The following is a 21,686-nucleotide window of genomic DNA, read 5'->3' on the forward strand; positions in this document are numbered from 1 at the left end:
ATTTCAATTGGGTATTAAGTTCTCAAATTTAAAATAAATAATTCTATAAACGGTCTCTAAACTTCTGAATGGTAGTGCATATATTTCTAATACGTACCTCGAACAAACAAATGTGGCAAATTTGTGTAAATCCAGTGACTAGTAATAATCTGTGCGCCTGACTAACAGAGTCTGTACACAGAAATCACTCACCTTGCCATCTGTGATGTATTTGCAGTTCATTTTAAGGAACTTTTCCGTAAGAGCCTCTTCTTCCTCGGAGGTGGATGACACCACTCTGGCTGGTCGAGGGGGCCCGTGACATGTGCTGTGTCTCCGGTGGACATCATCTGAGTCCTGGTGGGATGAAGATGGTGTGAGAAACAGCTCAATCAGTGGTAGCCCTCGCCACATCACACTGAATGTGGCCCAACCTTGAGCTCAAGGTACGTCCTCTAACACCCACATCCACATATAAACACACACACACACACACACACACATACACAGTCATCATAACAAGGAGGCTTGGAAATAACAACCCATTAAGGCATATTGGCAGATCCCTTGAGGGCTCTCTGCTATAAGAAGGCTGACAGGCGGAAACCAAGGAGACTGAGGCAGGTTTCCTAACATGATGCTGCACCGGTTGAGCGACTGTCAGCATCTTTGTGTGTTTGTATGTGTGTGAGCTCATTATAGGACAAGAAAAAGAAAAACTACAAAATTTCACATGCATTGCAGCAGAATCCTGAGCTGATACTCTTGGGTTTGAGTTAGAATCGCAAATACGGAACACTTGTTTGACTCCTCGGTTAATATATTTCAACTTCTCACACAAAGAGCCCTGTGAAACACGAGCACACTGCAACCTCTTATACTTGACAAACAAACATCACTTGCTCATTTAACACTAATGAAAGAAAACCAGGTTGTTTACTGGAGTTCACAACCAAGCAAGTGATGCACACGTAGAAACTGCATTTTTATTTAAGTAGCCTACTAACTGCATATATAAAACTAAATTTGGCCCTTAACAGTAAACATAACCAGCAAATAATGCTCATATGTAAAACTGCAACTGATAGGCCATGATGGGCCAACACATGAATATTACATGTGTACAGACTGTAGACAAGTATAGAAATGTATGGCTGCTGTGACTGACTGCACAGTTTAGATGCACTCCACTGTGTATGAATAATCAGCTTGAAGAAATGCAAAAGCCAGCACAGAGTAACATGAATATTGCATGAATTCATGTGTTTTCATGTAATCTGATGGCAATGTAACAGTCAATTCCCCTAGCTATTAAAATTACAGGGATATGCATGCTCATCCTTATTCGTGAGATGCATGTCGATACATGAATACATTTGAAGTTAAAATAAGCGTGTGCATGTGCTTGCTTTATCCATTGATGACTCACGAGGAAATGCAATCATATACCCCTGAATCTCAGGCACTGGGCAGCAGGACCAGTAAATCCATGACCATATGGAGCCGGAACTACACACAGAGTCACACACTAATCCAACAGAGGTGACACAATCCATTTGGCAACCTCAAAATGGCAGTCCAGGACATAAATTTGACCCTTATAGCACACGAGGACAGATGAGAGCTTAAAAGTAGCCATGGTGATCTTTCCGAGATATCTTCCTTCTTATTTGTCATCCAGAATCACCAACTAGGGACAAACATAGCTGGAAGGAATGCCGTTTGTCTGAATACAACAATTACTGGAATCTCCGGCTTCATAACAGGAATAACAGCTGTCCCCAAAAGGGAAATTCATCGCCACCCCCTTGTGGACACAAAACCATCTGACCCTGAGATTAAAGAAATAGTCCACCCAAACTCAACATCATGATGTTTGTATTGTAACATGCATGATATATTTTAAGGAATATCTTTTAAGAACTTGCTGGTTATTTTTTCCCCCCATAGATTCATAATTGATGGGAATGGAGTTTCAAACACACACGCATAAACTCTTACGCATTAGTTGTGTATTATACAGTAGGTCAAGTCTAGAATTTTTAAAGGGGTGGCAAAAAATACGTAAAAAAACAGAAATATGTATATGAAAGCAGGTCTTTAAAATGTCTGAAGCATGTAAAGGAGTTTGGCCACTGATTTGGATCTCTTGTCCGATTTGATTTGACAGGCTTAGCTACTACAAATTAAAAAGCTGGTTGAAGTAAATGGAAAATAATTGAATTGATGTAAAAATGCAAGCTATGCAAAATGATAGTCCATGGCACTTCTATTTTACTTTACATGGTCTATTGCATAAATGTAGACATATAGCATTAGTGTGAAATGATCCAAGCAGTTTTACTTAATAACTTGCTATTTTTTCAGCTGAGTAAGTCTGCATATTATACTGAACAGCCCTTAATGAAACTCAGCTTATTACATGGATTATTAAATTTCCCCATTCCAAATCATGGCAAAATATGCTTATACACCACAATGAGCTAAAAGATCGTTGGACTTCACAATAGAAAGGTACATAAAACAATGCATGCTTAAGGGGCAAAAAGCATATGGGGTGAACAATATAAAAAGCGATTCTTGCTTGAGTAGTTGTACGAACTGATCAGACCTTGGCAAGCAAAATAATTTAATCATATATTAAAACAACGATAAAGGACGAGTATAAGCCTGTCCTCTGGCTATGCGATCCCCCAGGAAGCTGTGGATGAAGATTGAGGTGGCACTTACTGTGGTGGTCTTCTCGTGATCAGCCTCTGAAGAGGTGGGGGAGAGGGGGCTGATGGGACTGAGCGAGGGAGAGCTTTCTGCACTGGAGATGTATCCCGGGTCAGGGACATACAGCACCTGAAGAGCAAGACACACTCAGAATTTACATTTATATCATCTCACATGCAAACAGCAATGGCTTTTAGCCAAGTACAATGAATGAAATCAGTGAATTGAAACAAGCAGACAGCTAGCTTGATCTCCAACAAAACCAAATGACAAAGGAAAGCAGAGAGCATGAATTGCCATTCAAATCTCAGATTACTGAACAAATAGAATGTTTATTCTTTTACAAAAGCCGTAGTTTTTTTTTCCGGGACATTTTCCCCGTTTTAAATGGTTTCAGTTCTTACCCTGAGGATCACGATATCTCTGCTCATTAATTTCAAACTGTGGAGGCACCAAGATGAATTTGCTACTTTAAAGGGATAGTTCACACAAAAATAAAAATTCTGCCATCATTTACTCACCCGCAAGTTGTTCCTAACCTGTATGAATTTCTTTCTTCTGCTGGACAGAAAAGAAGATATTTTGAAGAATGTTGGTAACCAAACAGTTGATTTCCATTGTATTTTTTTTACATAAAATGGAAGCCAATAGGGCCCATCGACTGTTTGGTTACAGTCAATCTTTGGAACAACTTGAGGGTGAGAAAATTATTAAAGAATTTTCATTTTTGGGTGAACTATCCCTTTAAGAAGGCATTTGAAATTTTCTATGTGCCACATTTTTTACCGTACTCTAACTATACTAGATACTGGAAAAAGCAATTGACTGGAAGAGAGCTCAGCTGGACATAGAGACCATCTGCTCTGAAAATTACTACACCATACAGTACCTTGCCAGGAACCACAGCGCGAGAGAAGAGTTTGTTGAGCTGGACGAGCTCGTTTGGAGTCGTGTCAAACTTCAACGCAATGCTGTTGAGTGTGTCCCGAGACTCCACCTAGGCACACAAAAACAAAAGTTAGATATTTTCTTAGCTAATAAAGTTCTAAAATGAAGACATCAGCTTCCGAGTAACATGGTTGACTAAGCATTTGAATCTGTCGGAACAGCAAATCAAGGCCCCAGTGAAAACCATCCAATGCAGACATCCACCTGTAACAGAATGCATCATCTAAAATTACTGTTCCCTTTGTCTCCTATCCATCTGAAAAAAATTCTTCCAGTTTCATCTAGTATGTAGCATATGTAAAATACGCAATAAAAAAAGAAAAGAAAAGGGGGAAAAAAACCCTGTAAAAGTCCAAACAAAATAAACTCACAGCTAAAATGTGATTTTCAGTGTTGGAGAAAATTACTTTGTAATTTGGAGAAAAGTAATGTATTGCAGTATTGCGTTACTCCCTTAAAAAGTAAATAATTTCGTTACTTATTTACTTTTTTAGAAAAGTAACGTGTTACGTTACTTTTGTGTTACTTTTTTTCACCTGGGCTGGGCTTGTTTTTTATAACGAAAAAGTTATATTTGTTGGCAAATGTAAAGACCCTTTCACACCAAAAGTGAAATAATAAGCCTCAGGCTGAAGGAAATGAATTCACGCGTGTACAGTAGAGGGCGCAGCTCAAGCAAACCTTTCAGCTGTGCTGACATTCTGGATAACGGAAGAGTAGGATGCAGGAGAAAGAAGTTTAACACTTACTTTACCAATAAAAACAAAAAAATCCTAAGTCATTTTTGCTTATAGTTTAACTGATTCATTGAAGGTCAGAAGCAAGTTAATAAAGTGAGATTAAATGTATAAAAATGTATGTTTTATTTAACATATTTAGTTATTGGAGGTTTGCAAAGTATTCTGATTCTGCATTTCACAGATTTTATTCATTTTGAGGAATATTGAATATTTTTTGAGTGCAAGTGAGATGAGTAAATGCATGCACACATTTAGTCTAGAACTACAATAAGCATCATGTTTACACACAACGCCTCTGCACTTCGATTTTTCTCAACATGAGGACAATGTTGGGACATGGGGACAACAGCTGTCAGTCAATAAATGGAAAACAAAGTAACTTGTAGTAATGCATTACTAGATACTTGAAAAAGTAATCTGATTACATAACTCAAGTTACTTGTAATGAGTTACTCCCAACACTGAAGATTTTGTCCATTTAAACCTAATGCTTATGTCCAAAAACATAGTGAGATACATAACTGAACAGTTTTTATATAAGCTCTAACTCACCAGGTGTTAAATCAATATCTTTCAAACTTGTTTAGAAGCACATGGTTTGATTGTGGCTGAAGCCAGAGCTTTAACCTTCTCTCAACATACAATATCTGTCCTTCAATGCCATGGGGAGATGAATGCAAATAGCATTCAAGAATCTCTGAATCTCTAAATGTCAGGTTGAAAACACACAAAGAGAGCACAGAGGGACATCTGGGCTGGCTTCATGATGACCACTGAGTCTGAAAAGCTTTAAAAATATCTCGCCACAAAAGACGCACAAAGACAAATGATTTGATGAAACATTATGGAATCCTAACATCTATAGAAATTACATATCATAAAAAAATTATTCAGTGAATTCAGTCATTATCTCGAGACACATTATAATTAAGCACATTCAGAATGCATGACGAATGGGTGTGTTTACTGCAATGGCGACAGTGAGCAATTCATCCTCTGGTGGCTCCTTGCAGTTGCAAGATGTGACATTTGTATGTTTTGATAAATCCCCAGGTGGCAGGATCTCAGATCACCGGATCACTGTCACCTGATCCAAATCATTGATTCTCATTGGGTATCGATTACAGTCCAACAGCCGGACATAAATAATTGAGAGCCATCTCTCTCCGTCTGCATTCAATTTATCCTTTAGAGGCATCCTTCACTGAGTCTCACACACATTTGCATATTATATACTGTATGAATATATATATATATCTGTGTGTGTGTTTTTGTGTGTGTGTGTGTGTCCGTGTGTGTGTCCCCGTGTGTGTGTGTGTGTGTCCGTGTGTGTAATGTGGCACTGAAAGCCAGAGTAATGAGTGCTGTAAATTTACCTTTCCTCTTTTAAAATATATAATAATATTTCACACTATTAGTTTTTACTGTATTTTTCCATAAAAAAATGCAGCCTTGATGAGAAAAAGAGACATGAAACATGAAAAACAAATCATTATTTTTCCAATCTACACACACACACACCACACACACACACACACACACACACACACACACACACACACACACACACACACACACACACACACACACACACACACACACACACACACACACACACACACACAAACACACACACACACAAACATACACACAAACAAACATATACAAGGTGAAAATAATAAAGTTTCATATAGTCTGGATGTAATACACTGTCTATTTCAAAAGATATCTTACAGTTCTTCATCAAATCTTCTATCCTCGTGCAAACCCCACTTCCAATATCTGCTATGGAATGAAAACTCATATGAGGTACATGGATCTCATCACTACCTGAGGAATGAAGTACAGTCGCTGTGTAGCTCTAAGAGCATTGACTAATTAAGCCCATCAATCTCTGTGGTCACAGGGCCACAAATCACTATGATTGGTTAGTGTGGATATTAGGGTGTGCAATTACACAGGGGAAGTGTACAGTTTCACAACACTGACAATAAGAAAGAGAAAGGTGGGGGCTTGCTTACAAAACAGAAACAGTTCCAGATAAAAAAATTCAGGAAATTATTTTTAATAACTTAATAGCAGTTTCATGTCAACTTTTTCATATATAGAAAAGGCAGACATCGATATCAACCCCAAGTATTTGGGATGTAACTTGCACTGCACCATTTGTGCTAAAGACATGAATGAGACTATCATTTTTGAGGCGAAGCTTTTACTTTCTCAAGTGATCAGACGATTTTCCCCTGATGGGTGATAAAATGCACAAAACAATCCCAAAAATGGGACCCAAGCCTGGAGAGAGAATATCATAGAAAATTTGTGGTGGACTCTTTTGACCTGCACTAATAAACACCTAGCAACCACCCTGCTTGCCTTAGCAACAGCAGAGCAACACCTTGTAAAACACACACAATTCATTAGGCGTCGTAGCAGCTAGCTTTGCAAGGGTACCACTCACATTTCTTTTACTCTAGAAAATGCAAAAATCTACTTTTGACACTGATATTATAAAATGTATACTACTTGCATGACTAGTAGCTCAAACTTAACATGCTTTAAGTAAAATCAGACATTAAAACCTTTTAACATGCAGTAAAATGGTTGAAAAAATCCATCCTGATTCCAGGGTTATTATCGTTAACTAAAACTATTAAAAAAATTATATTATATAGAAATATTGCCTTGACAACTGAAATTTAAACAGTTGAAACAATAAATTGATTATCTGGAAATAATAATTAAAAAAACTAAAACTGAAAATAAAATATGAATATAAAAATACAATAAAAATCTAAATATTAATATTTAAAAAAGAACAAAAAAATATTACAATAAATTACAAAAAAATGAAACGTAAAATTAAAACGAAAAGTGGAAATAAAAAAATAAAAGATAATGCAAAATATTAATAAAAACTATAACGGAAACAATACAAAAGGGAAATAAATAATACTAAAATAACACTGGTCATAATATTATTTTATTAGTTTAATCAGATCAATGCTATAATTGATATAAAATAAACGACATTTACAACATAAAATAATAATAATAATAAACTACACATAAACATACAAAATAATTTTTTTTTGTAAAATTAAAAAAATAAAAGAATCCCTGTGCTGTATGTACACACACAGACTTTGTAAATAAATCTCTGTTCCGTGCACATTAAGGTTTGTCCAAAAGGCAGCAGACTGACAGAAGCACCAGTGAACTGCCACCCCGTCTCCCAGCATCCCCGGCAATGCCACTGTTACCATGGAGAAAGTCACCACCTGATTTGAGGTCATCTCAAGAGCATATGGAAAAGCTCTCTCTCGCTTTCTCTTTCTCAAATCGTTTAAAATGAGAAAGGCAGGAGAAAGGCATGTTTCTGAACAGACCTTAAATGCTCAAATAATAAGATGTCCCACAATCCCCTAACATAGCCATTTTATTACACGCTTTACATATTTTCCTTTCACAACACCTTGTTTCACTGCTGCAAATGGACAGCATGTAAACTACTGTACCATGAAAAACAGCAATTAAAGTCATTCCTGCAGAACATAGCCTACTGTACGAACAGCACTGCAGCGGGAATGAATCATACCTGAAGAGCACGCTCACATTTCCATCCCAAACATAATTACATACATGCGGCTGTGTGTACACACATTCATCCTTAGTCAAGCGGACACACACACACACCGGTGCATTATGTAAACAGAGCCACCTGGATCAGACAGACAACACCTACTACTCACCACATACTCCATGGTGCCTTTGGGCCTCTGGAAGGATATCCTCCGGACATCTTTCCTCTCCAGCGCACTCTTTTTCTGCCCGGTGTCTGAAAGTAAACGAGGGAGAGTTTGGGTTACGCTAGTCATGGTCCTCCTCTCTCTTCTCATCTCCTCTACACTCCTTACGGTCTGTCCCCCCCCCACCACCACCACCCCTCATCCGTTAGCATCAACCGCGGAGCGACAGAGAGAGAGAGGAGGCTTCTTAGTCCGCCAGCCCACAGACAAACACACACACACACACACACACACAGGGGAGTGGCTCTCGGCTATCACTGTGTGCTTGGATACACCTCTCCAGCCTCGGTCCACTGAGACGTATGACCCGGTCTGTGAGTCTAAGTTTCCCGGTGACACGAAAACGCCATTAAACGGAGGAGATGTTTTGTGAATGGGTTATAAATGTCATTTTTATGAGCATACTTATGCAGGGATCAATGCACTATGCCGGCTGATACCATATGTGAACGTCTGTGAGTTTATAGAGCAGAAGATTTGATTCTGCTATTTGGACCTGCCTAATAAAATAAACTACACTTGCATTTGGGTGATTTGTGTTCGGATGATTCAAAACTCCACTTAACGACATTTAAAAGAATTGATATTGTGAAAATCTTCATAAAATGTAAAAAATATACCAAATATACCAAAAAGTATAATCAAATTGGCTGTATAAAACATTATTTTGATGAGTTAAAGTAATGGGAAAACATGTTGTCATGACATATTGATCTTATTTTTTACAGTAAAGTTTATCATTTTTTTCCGAAAAACCACAATGCTGTGGTTCCTCGTTAGTTTTCTGTATAATGTAGGCTATTAAAACAAAATGTAAAATAATGTAAAAGTAAAATAATGTAATAAAATAAAACATGCCTATTCCTTGCCTAATACTACAACACTACAACTAAAATGCATCATAAAAGCATGTATTATCACAAGTTCTAAACTATGAAACTCTTAAAAAAATGTGTTATTTCCGATTAAACTGTAATTTTGGTAAATTCCAAAAAAAATAACAAAAATGTAATTTTATATTTTTTATAGCTAAAATAAACTAATTCGGCTTACATGGCTGAAAATGGCCATAGTTGAAGAAATGCTAATATATCTATAACAAAACAAAGCTCAGTTACAGAATAAACATTATAGCTTTTACAAAACAAGAACCTGTCATTAAAACTGAACAAATCCCATTAACCTGTATCTGTTAATTTATTAAATATTGATGATTAAAATATTTGATTGTGTCTACTACACCAATCCCACAGATTTGGTCAAAAAGGCAGTGCAAAAAATTTAAACAAAGTCATTAATGATATACTAATAAACACCCTGCATGGCTGTACAATGTAAAAAAATGTATTTGGGCTCTTTTCAAATTGAATATATTTTAAAATTTAATTTACTACTGTGATGCAGAGCTGAGTTTTCAGCATCATTACTCCAGTTTTCAGTGTCACATGATCCTTCAGAAATCCTTCTAATATAATGATGTGCTGTAAAAATGTAAGTCTTTGCGGTCAATTTTGATTCATTTAATGCATCCTTGTTGAATGAAAAAAAAAAGTCTTAATGACCTCCAACTTTTGAACAGTAGTGTAATACCAAAATCTCAATTTACAGTTGACACAAGCAGCCCACAAACACTGGATGGTCTAAAAGACCAGCGACAGCAAATCAGCCATTACATTCCCCTTTCTATCTCCTCAGGACAACACATCACAGCTCTGAGCCTCCTATTATCTTGGCACCTTCAGGCATGACAGGTTATTTTTAGAAGCAGGTTCCCACCAGTGTCGGAAATGGCTCCCTGACTGATACCCACGAGCAGATGCCTTCACAGACGCTCGCCGACGGGGGTGAAGGGTCTCTGGATGAGAATGGAAGGTGTCCACTTTGACACAGGCTTCCTGTAGAGTTTAGTTTCAATTCACCCCAGACAAACTAATCAGGATCACCTGGAATGGTACAAGCTGGTGGGATACAACAGGGTTTGAGCAGAATCGAGCATTCCTGATCGCCTTTATCCGGGAGCTGAACTTTTAATTCATACAGACCTTGAGTAGTTTACATTTTCTAAAGAAAATAGGCAAGCTGCAAATAACAGGTTCTTCAAAAGGAAATCATCATTGCCATCACTAGTAGTAGTAAATATTCAAAGTATAAGACAGAACTTCTCTTAACTAGGCTGAGTGTGCATAATAAACTCATTCTCGTTAAAAGACAACTCAAGGGATGATGTACTCTCCGACCTCAACTGATTCTTCGTTATTCGAAGATTAAAGGAAGCTGGTGTGCCAATTAAAGTCATTCTTACTCAGTGTAAGCCTGATGTAAAGACGGCGTACCAAGGATTATTTGAAATGCCAGCTGCACACTTCACCCCAAATGAGAGCCCAGGGACTTCTCTGTCAAAGCACCTGAGCAAGAGGCTGAGAGGTGCTGAGATACAGCATGAGCATTAAACACGACTTATGCAGGACAATTTATTCCATGGTGTCCCTTTTGTCCTATAAATGTTGCATCATAATGAAACTGCAAGGGCCAGCAGTTCAAGCCAAGCTTTAAAGCGACCAGATATTGGGGATTTAAAAAAAAAGGATTTTACTTGCTCAGTTCAGTGCACCATTTAGACACAAAACTGCCTTTAAAAAAAACTTTCAGATGAATAGCTGAAAAAAGTCCATTCCGAAACAGTCATGGTTATGCCAGAACAACAAGCATATTAACATATGACCGCCTACATAATATATATGAACATCCATTCAGTTTTCAGCAACTTGACCTGCCCTAATAAACTGTAGCGTGAACTACACCAGTATGCGGAGGTTAACCAATCATGACAGACATAGGGCTCGAGCATCCATGAAATCTTCTTTTTATAGTTAATTTAAGGCCGTTTCTATGCTGTTATTTTAATGACAAATTTCAAATATACAGTGGTCTCATGGCTCTACTCTCGCTCAGATTTTACGTTTACATGCTAAAACTTTGTCCTGTGCACTTTCTCTAGTATTGTGGAAATTGCAGTAGCTTGCAAGAGACAACTTCTCACTTTGAGCACACAAATACGTGTGTCGGTTGTTTACTATGAAAAAACTAACAGAAAGCAAATGGCGCTGACAAGCGTCCTACGTCATCACCCATACAGAACATTTAAAGGGACCACGATCCCTGAACAGTTATGAGGAAAAACGCTAAGAACAAAGTACTGCATTTATCACCAACAATGTTTAGAACTACATTTAACACAAAGGTGAATTATGTATGTCACAGTCACTACAGTACTGACTTTTCTCCTGGATTTAATGTTGCAGAAGCTTTCAACAACCAGACTTCTACGATTGACTGATGAAATAACACGGTGTAACTTTAAATTGTAAAGAAATAACGGATTCACCTTTGTTTCAGGAGATAGCATTTTCAAGCTGAAAATTTTGTCAGCAAGATCTCGTTATTTTATTTTTTAGTAGTTATTTTTGAGTTAAATGCTTATTTTAAATTTACAATAAAGGTATTTATTGAATTTTATTTAGCGAACTGATAATGACCATCAGGTAGCATAAGCTATATCAGCGAGAGCGTGACTTGCAACAATACCCATGGATAGAATGTGATTTTGTCTGGTTGATAATATATATTTATTTGCAGTCCGTGCATTTCGCTCAAATAACTTTTGTATAATTCATTCATTGGGCGCACCATCGAACTGAAAAGGACAGTAGCCTACTCTACAATAACTAACAGTAGGCTATAATTAACTACTTAGAATGAGAATATTGAAATGTTTTGAGGGACATTTGTTGCATAAGCTATGTGCAGCTATATAATTAACCCATTTGCTCATGAAAACAGAAGTTAATTAAAATGTGTTTTATATTTGGTTGGTAATGTATTTGCATGTGGACCGACCGACAGAAACATAAATCGGCGCCTAGGATGACAGAGGTCATTTACATATAGTTGTAATCAAAATTATTCAACCACCATTGCAAATCAGGTTCATTGGCAAAATGTACAGACTTTCAGCACGTCCAGGTAGTGTAACCACTGTTCCTTTAACTTTGAACTTGCGAACTATGCTTCCAACGGTGTCTCTAGGAACATTTAGTTCCTTCGCTATCTTTTTGTATCCTGTTCCTTGTTTGTGAAGTGCGATGATATCTTCTCTTAACTTTTTGGACCAATCTTTTGACTAGGCCATATTTCTAACATGCAGTCAAATGTGACACTCAACAAACCAAGCCAGTATAGATATTTCATGTGTTTTAGCTCAAGCACACCTGGTGCAACTAATGAAGCCCTTGATTATCAGGTGTCCTTGAGCTAGAACACTTGTTTTGCAGATTTGTGCTGTTGTGAGGGTTTTTATTCAGGGTGTTGAACAATTTTGAGACTGCAGAAGTCATTAAAAGTTGCATTTTCAGTTGAATTTGCAGAAACCACTTAAAACATTTTTTGTTTTGTGCTATTTCAATTCCTTTTGTTTGAGTTGTTCATTGCAAACACCTAAAAGTCTGTACATTTTGCCAACAAACCTGATTTGCAATGGGGGCTGAATAATTTCCATTGCAACTGTAGAGAAGTCTTAAAGGATTAGTTCACTCCAGAATTAGAATTCGGACAATTTACTCACCCCCATGTCATGTGCGTAAATTATCAGGACATATTAATTCTGGAGTGAACTAATCCTTTAATGGTACAAACACATGTTTGAGGGAGGATATGGCCGTCTAAATCAAGATTCTTACACTTTAAGCATTTCTTAAAACATTTTTAAACAACAGATTTATGTCTGTATATGATCTCCAGACTGCAGCATCTATTCTCTTGCAGTGAGATTTGCTGGAGACCAAAGCGGGGAGGGTTGAAAAGTGTGTAGGTCAGCTGTGAGAAACACCAACTCAGCAGTCTGCCGTCTCCTCCTATCACCTGTCACATTACAGACAAGTGGAGCAGGACTCTGGAGTCATTACATGGATTTATAAACCGCTGTCAATCATAGTATCTGTCACTCCCTTCACTCCCCAGCTGCGGGATAGCACGAGTTACTCGGATCAACAGCTTTTAGAGTGGAGATTGTTTATTGCTGAAAAGAGGTAGAAGGTATCTACCTAGGTTTATCATAAGACAACTGTTTCAATAAAACAAATAATAAACTTTGTATGCAATCACCCAGAATACCCTGGCAACCACACATGTTGAAACAAGGTTCAAACAACACATGCGAGAATGTGACTGGTATTGAATAAAATGTTAACAAGCATTGAAATGTACTTAATGGTATAAACTAAATCATTCCATGTTTCACACATTTAGGCAGATCATCTGCATATTCTAAAATAGGATATCTATTACAGCAATAAAACAGCCAGCCAGCAATGAGTATAAATCACTTTTAGTGAATCTACAAATGAGAAACGAGTCCGGAGGCAAGTTTAGATTTGTGATAGAAAAAACTTCATATATTGAGTCAAATTATCCTGGCACTTTGCTTCTGCAATAAATCTGTGATATATGCCATGTAATCTATAGCTGAGCTGAAAAATAACATTTAAAATGCACAGTTTAAACAGCTCCACTACACACCTGTCTTGAACATGCTCGCAGCTACATCAACGAAAATCAATTGAGAAGAAAAAAAGCACTCCAATACGAGAGGACAAGCTCTTTCATTTGTTATCCTGCTTTAGACTGCTCGATGCAAGCATAACCAGGAATTTTGGACTCTTGAAACTGGACTAAACAAACTTTTGACAGCTGGCATGATGCCTGATAAAGGAAAAAGTAGGCCACAAGTAAAGTCAAGTCAACCACACGCAATTGTGTCCATGAAGCTTTGTTGTTTTTATTTATTTTATTTTATATTGTTTATGTAATTAATAATAATAATAATAATAATAGTGCACATATTCAAACAATACCTTTTTTTATTATGGAATGGAAAACACAAGTTTAGTTTAATACGTTTTAATTAACTAGCATTGTTTACATTTTATTAATATGTTACCTATCTGGACATACTGCCAGTTTAATACACCCTCTGCTGGCTCATCTTATTAGTGTCTGAAAATAGGTAACCTGTTTCAACCCATTAGAAAAACCAACAATTTAGATCACTTATTATTTTATATTTTATATCAATGTCACTTATTTCATTTAAGATAGATGAAAATGTATATGTATCAGCTAATCAGCCAATCACATGGAGGCATTTTCTCCCACATAACTGCCACTCAATGCATTTAAGCATGTTGACAGGGTCAAGACGGTCTGCTGAAGTACAAACCGAGCATCAGAATGGGGAAGGAAGGTAATTTAAGTGTCTTTGAATGTGACACAGTTGTCAGTGCCAGACGGGCTGGTCTGAGTATTTCAGAAACTGCCGATCTACTGGGATTTTCTCACGCAACCACATCTAGGGTTTACAGAGAATGGTCAGAAAAAAGAGAAATATCCATTGAGCAGCAGTTCTGTGGGGGAAAATGCCTTGTTGGTGCCAGAGGTCAGAGGAGAATGGCCAGACTGGTTCGAGCTGATAGAAAGACAACAGTAACTCAATAACCAGTTGTTACAATTGAGGTCTAAGAGCATCTCTGAACGTACAACACGTCAAACCTTGAAGCAGACGGGCTACAGCAGCAGAAGAACACACCGCTGTCTCTCCTGTCAGCTAAGAACAGGAAACTGAGGCTACAATTCACACGGGCTCACTAAAATTGAACAATAAAAGACTGGAAAAAGGTTGCCTGGTCTGATGAGTCTCGATTTCTGCAGCAACATTTGGACGGTAGGGTCAGAAGCGTGACCATGGATTCACCCTATCAACGCTTCAGGCTGCTGGTGGTGTAATGGTGTGAAGAATTTTTTCTTGGCACACTTTGGGCCTCTTAGCACCAATTGAGCATTGGTTTAAACACCACAGCCTGAGTATTGTTGACCAGTGTACCCATCTTCTGATGGTTAATTCCAGCAGGTTAACTTAACACACAATGCCACAAAGGTCAAATCTTCTAAAACTGGTTTCTTGAACATGACAGTGAGTTCACTATACTCAAATGGCCCTCACAGTCATCAGATCTCAATCCAATAGAGGACAGCCGAAAAACCTGCAGCAATTGGGTGATGCTATCATGTCAATATGGACCAAAATCTCAGTGTCAGGGTTCTGTCACTTCTGTCTGGATTATATTTCTGTTGGTGACAGAACTCTGACATTCCTGGTTTGTCCTGTGTTTATGTTAGGGGGCTTTTACACTGTTTGCTGCGGGTCGAGCCCGGGCGCGATTGTTCCCGGCGCCCCCCGCAGCGTTGGTCTGGTTTCACCATAGATATCATATAGAGACTATGGGTTTCACACTCAACTTGATTCTATCGAACTCTGGTGCGTTTGCGTGCATCTTACGTCATTGCAAAACGTGCACGGCGCATGATAGAAAACACGACGCAGGTCAATTTATTGTGTTTTTTATTAATTTGGTGCTATTTTTCCTAGCTGAGTAAACAACGCAGGTTAACTGTGTGTGTGTTTCGCATAAGCTGTCTTTCCGCTGCTTGCAAATGGACTCTTTTGAGGAGACAGTGGATTTCCATTAATTTGTTGCCCTGATTGCACGCACTATACGCGGATACACTGCAGACTCACTCTTGCTCGTATCCAGGGTAACTCTTCATCTCTTACGTGTGTTTTATTTAACTAAATACATCATAATCGGCTAAAACGCATGTGCAGGATACTTTACTTCCTGAACAAGTGCGCACCCGAGTCCGTGTTGCTTTCACATACACGCGAACAGCAGCACGGTTCGGGAGCAACCGAACTCAGACCACCTCCTCCAGGTAGTCTCGGGTTCGGGACCCAGTGCGCACCCGGGTCCACATGACAGAGTTCAAATTAGCAATTTTTCATGCGAACCGTGCCCCGTTACGAACTAAAATGCCAGTTTGAAAGCCCCCAGTCTGGTTTATTGTGAGCACATGGCTTCTTGTATTCATATGCCATGTGCTCTCTTGTCAATTGTCAGCCCCTCCCATCTCGTTACCTGATAATTGATTATTCCTCTCCACCTGTTGTTCGTTACCTTCCTTGTTTGTTCCCTATTTAGTCTCCCTGTGTTCGCTGTCCTGTGCTGGTTTGTTATCTATTTTTCCCTTGTGTTTTCTGTGGATACCCGAGTTTTCTCTTGTTTTCCCCTATGGGGTAGTTTTGGTTTGTTTTGTTTGTTTAATAAATATCCTTCCTGCACTTGGATCCTTGCTTTCTGTTTTACCCTTCCCGTGACATTCAGAGGAATGTTTCCAGCACCTTGTTACCTAAAGTGGCCAGTGAGTGTATATACTGTGTGTGTGTGTGTGTGTGTGTGTGTGTATATATATATATATATATATACACACACACACACACACTGTATTTATACTGTATATGGGCAAGTCCATACGTTTTTACAATATCATGCAGAAAGAAAACAAATAAAAACCATATTTTATATGACACATACTGAAGAATGAGTATGGAGAAGTAACACTCTCACTTTCCATCCACTCTATTTTAGTGTTTTTCTACAGAAGCTCTGCGTCCATTTCACTTCACTTGAGAAGATTACTTTTTGTGTGTGTGTGTGTGTGTTTGTGAAGGAGCTACATACAAGAGCTAATTCTGAGCTGTGAGGTTCAATCTCCAATACAGGCACACAGCTATAAAAGGCTTTAAAAGCCAAGAATGCCTCACTGTGCTTTTTCCTTTAACCCTTGATGTTTCTGAAAATGGAGAGAAAGCATCCAAAACAACAAATATAATGATTGTATAACTCATGTTTATAGAACAGCCGGACAGATTCGATGCAAGAACAACATTTAGGAACGTGTACAAATGTGTAAAGCCTATATCTAAGCCACACTTACTGCTAAAACATTTATAAAAGGCATTTATATGAACTCTGATGTGATGCAAACGCATCGCTTCAGAAAGCCTTTATTAACCCCCCCAGAGCCATGTAGAGTTTGTTTATGATGAACAGATGTGCTTTTTTGAGCTTCAATCTGTTGGTTGCAATCCACTGCCATTATAAAGCTTGGAAGAGCCAGAACATTTATTAATATAACTCTGATTGCACTCGTCTGAAAGAAGAAAGTCATATACACCTAGGATTGCTTGAGGGTGAGTAAATCCTGGGGTATTTTTCATTTGAAAGTGAACTACTCCTTTAAGACAGCGAACAAATCACCATGATTAACAGTCTAATTAGTCTGACTTACGGCATCTAGTACACTAGCCGGCAAAGATCTGATCAAAAAGCTTTGATTAAAAGATTTTCTCCACAGACAGTTAATAGGGAGAGACACCCGACTGCTGGAGAACTAATAGCAGAGCTGCATCATTAGACTCAGGAGACTGAACTGTAGCCTCAGGCTGGCGTCGACCCTGTCCTGTAGTTAACAATGAGAAACATTAGCCATAACGGAAGTGACGCTGCACGTCTCAAAATACCTCCAGTATCTGTCCTTTGGGGAAAAATCTTGCTGAAGTAATTACTGCATGCTCACAAAGTTAATTGGGCTTATGGCGTGACTGTCTGGGTATGAAACTACACACAAGTGCACGTTTACATGCTCACCTGAGGGTACGAGCGCATTTATTCACCACCACAACAGCCAGTTCTCCTAAAAAAGCCATTAGGAAGCTTGATGCATCATGGCTATTTGCAGTCGTACTCAAAAGATCAGAAGCGGTTTGAAAAGTGCAAGACTATTTCGGTGCATTATTTATGTTGAACTACCTTGCAAAATATTCTTATGCTAGCAACTTTCAAATTGTTTGGTCTAGAAAGCCTTCTGAAACTTCAAATGAACCAGGTAATCAAAGATTTGGAAAATGTCTCCTTGTTATGCCTAAGTTTATATAAACATTAACAATGTAAAATGGAACGAAATTAAAATATAACATTAATTTACAACAAAACATTACATTTTTATTTTTTGTCAAATAAGTTTAAAACATGGATGAAAAAACATCTTAGTTGTATGATATTTTTTAGAAATAATAATATTATCATTATTACTTTGAGAAGTACATTTTAGTATGGGCTACAGTAGTGATATATTTCTGTCATCATTTCCTGAACTTTTATTTTGACCGTTTAAAGTGAAGATCTTTTCCATTTTAGTTTCAGTGTGTATTTGATGGTGAATGGTGAATGGTGAAAAGCTTGTGAAGTGACTCTCCAAGAGGCTCTGGAGATGAGTTCATGTCCTCATATATTGAGACGGCAGATGCTACAAACAGTAACTTAATGATCAAGATTTACGTAACAGTCAGAGGGTTAAAGTGTGTTTATTATTGTTACTGTATCAATCCTGGGCTCTCTGTCTAGTCTAGAAGCTGCAGAACCTCCTACAACTCAGGAGTAATTACTCTCTGTGTGTGTGTGTGTGTGTGTGTGTGTGTGTGTGTGTGTGTGTGTGTGTGTGTGTGTGTGTGTGTGTGTGTGTGTGTGTGTGTGTGTGTGTGTGTGTGTGTGTGTGTGTGTGTGTGTGTGTGTGTGTGTGTGTGTGTGTGTGTGTGTGTGTGTGTGTGTGTGTCCACAGAGGGATGGGATCCTCTTTTCTCCTCTGATTACAGTCTCAAAGGTATCCATTTCCCTCTTACCACAGGGCCAGCCAGTCAGTTCCTGTGCCAACACTGGATTAAGCATAACTAACAAGTCTCACTGGAATATTCCTTTCCATTGTAAGATAATGTTCATGTTAATGTGTTCGATTTGCACTAGAAGTGTTTTCTAATGCACCATAACATGCTCAGTAAGTAACACTACACCCTAAAATCATTAAGTACTTCGATTAAAACAAATACATAGAGTGATTACAATACTAAGAATTTAATTAAATAGGAAAAAAAACAATAGAAATAATTAAAATGCAACATAATAACCTATAATAATTATGATAACATAATAAAAGTGTGCAGAAGGGTTACTGAAGAAGACGTAACGCACCTATGGTATAACCGCGCTTGAGCTCTCCACGTCGAGGACTACGAGCCTTCTGGATGTTGGTGGTATTGATCCCCTTTTCTTCAGTTTTGGCTGATCTGGTCACATTCTGTATCATGGGCGACGCCAGCAGGTCTTTGACGAATGAACCGGCATAGCTCTCATCAGGGATGTCCACTGACTGGGACTTTTTCTTCAACCTATAATACAGAAAGGGAAAAAATTTGCATTTGATTTAAAGAATTTCAACTAATAAATCTGTATTTACTATTTTTTTGTTTGTGTGTTTTTACATATACACTACCTTTTAAAAATAATTCAGCAAGGATGCATTTCACATTGATCAAAAGTGACAGTAAAGACATTGTTATAAAAAAATATATATTTCAAATAAAGTCCTTCTGAACTTTTTATCCATCAAAGAATCCTGAAAAAAGTTTACTCAACAGAAATCTGAAATACATAAAAACGTTTCTTGAGCACCAAATCAGCATAGTTTCTGAAGGATCATGTGACACTGGAGTAATGATGCTGAAAATTCAGCTTTGCATCACAGGAATAAATAAAATTTTAAATATATATATAAAAAAACAGTTATTTTACATTGTAATAATATTTAATTGCAGCTTTATTTTTGATCAAATAAATGCAACCTCAAACTTTTGAACGACTTTTGTATGTCTTAAATTTGCAGTCACATATATTTTAGATCATTTTATATTTATCGGTTTATTTTTGCCCTGAGGTCCAGGTTTTCTTCACCAAACGCATTAAGTTCTTCTGTGCTTCTGTACCATCTTTTGCAAGTGAAATGAGCAACAGCGGGTCGGGTCGAACATTCTTTACTCATATTTTATTGTCTCTATATTAGGGATGCACCGATACCGATACCAGTATCGGTATCGGGCCCGATACCAAGCTCATGTACTTGTACTCGTACTCGTAAAAATACCCCGATACCAAAGACCGATACCTCACGTATATCCTTAGCTAACATTTCTTATGAACACTCTTCCTGCAGTTATAGTGTTGCTAGATTTAATAGTACACTCTAATATTTCACTTTACACTTTCGGCTGTGATTACATTGTTACTCAGTGTTATGTTAAACATTTGTTCTGTGATTTCTTTGGCACCTTATGACAAATTTGATTGTCTTGTTGTCTGTGATTTCTTTAGCACTTTGACAACTTTGTGACAGGCAGGTAAAAATTACATTCATTATGTCCTTGGTTTTGCCCTTTGGAGGTTATTGGACACTGTGAAATTTGGGCTTTGAAAATTTGTGATAAGCACAATAAGAATTATTTATTTTTTTAGGTTTATTTAAGTTGTTGAAAATAAAGATGCTGATTTGTTCATTAGTCTCATTGTGTTGTTCTTAGAAAATTGCCACATAAAACGAGACCCCCCCCCCCCCCAGTACAACAGGCATCGGTATCGGTATCGGCGAGTACCAGGAAAAAAATATCGGTACTCGTACTCGACCCTTAAAAAGTGGTATCGGTGCATCCCTACTCTATATGAACTCAATGACATCAAGCATCTTTGCTGGAATACCACACAAAATCAATACATATTGAATTCTGCTTATTTTGCAGAGAGCATAAAAGAAGCCTTGCTAAACAGTTTTAGTGCCTCTGCCACTGAGAGTTCTTTTGGATTTGCATCAGAAAAGGCAGAAGATGAAGACCAAGGGCTTCAGACGGCACAAGTGATGGGGTCAGACGGGCCTGTCTAAATGTACTGACCTAGATCAAGACTGAACAGTCTGAAGTCTAACACTCACTCATTCACCCGAGCAATGAGCTCAAGATAATTCCATGAGTCCTTTTAGGAATTAACCAACCATCCACTGCTGTCTCCTGCTACCAACCGCGCTCAAGCTTAACACTCCTTCTGAAAACGTAGATATCCATATAGAAAAGTGTCATGGTAATGTCAATAAATATTGACAAACTAAAGCAGTTTGCTAAAGGTTATTGCTGTTGACATTGGTAAGGGGGTTAAAAAATATATCAGGTTTCATTGTCACGGCTAGATCACCAGCTTTTATTGTCCCATACGGAGACATTAAGATGCTATAAATCTGGGCTGAACTTATCAGCTAATGGACTCACTCTCATTTACGACATGCAATTGTCACAGTAAATGTAAAGTTGTTCGCCAGAACCTTCTCCACGTCAACAGTATTTAAGTATTATCTGAGCTTTCATTCGGTAGACGGTAGGTAACCGTCCTCTGCAGAATGACCTAATTGCTTGTGGTTTGAGAACTTCCAGAGCAAACAAAAGAAGGATTTATGGCCAACTCGCATGGAAGGAAAAGAAACGAAGGATACTCACTGAAAGGATCGTTTCAGGATACCTGCGTCTTTTCACCACTGAATTTCCATGACTTTTCCTGTCATTTCAGATTACTGGATTTTTATAAAAAATATTTTATAGCAACTACATCCACTAAAAACTATTTCTCAGTAGATTAAAATTCTCGAATATTTCCCAGGTTTTAAATGACGATTA

At 37.9% G+C, this 21,686-nt stretch overlaps 1 protein-coding gene across 2 annotated transcripts in view; it reads right to left on the minus strand.

The window, feature by feature from the left end:
- The window catches only part of oxr1b (oxidation resistance 1b), a 53,691-nt gene that overhangs the window by 20,030 nt on the left and 11,975 nt on the right, over positions 1 to 21,686 (minus strand). For both annotated transcript variants that reach the window (XM_077195123.1, XM_077195122.1), the window contains exons 3-7: positions 19,168 to 19,364; positions 8,135 to 8,220; positions 3,587 to 3,694; positions 2,710 to 2,826; positions 193 to 336 (exon numbers count right to left, since the gene is read on the minus strand). In XM_077195123.1, coding sequence (XP_077051238.1) covers positions 193 to 336; positions 2,710 to 2,826; positions 3,587 to 3,694; positions 8,135 to 8,220; positions 19,168 to 19,364 — 652 coding nt within the window. The remainder of the gene's footprint in view (positions 1 to 192; positions 337 to 2,709; positions 2,827 to 3,586; positions 3,695 to 8,134; positions 8,221 to 19,167; positions 19,365 to 21,686) is intronic.

The sequence above is a fragment of the Siphateles boraxobius genome, unplaced genomic scaffold (assembly GCF_051911475.1).
Source record: "Siphateles boraxobius isolate OS27281-9 unplaced genomic scaffold, OSU_SipBor_1 33, whole genome shotgun sequence".
Classification (NCBI taxonomy): domain Eukaryota; kingdom Metazoa; phylum Chordata; class Actinopteri; order Cypriniformes; family Leuciscidae; genus Siphateles; species Siphateles boraxobius.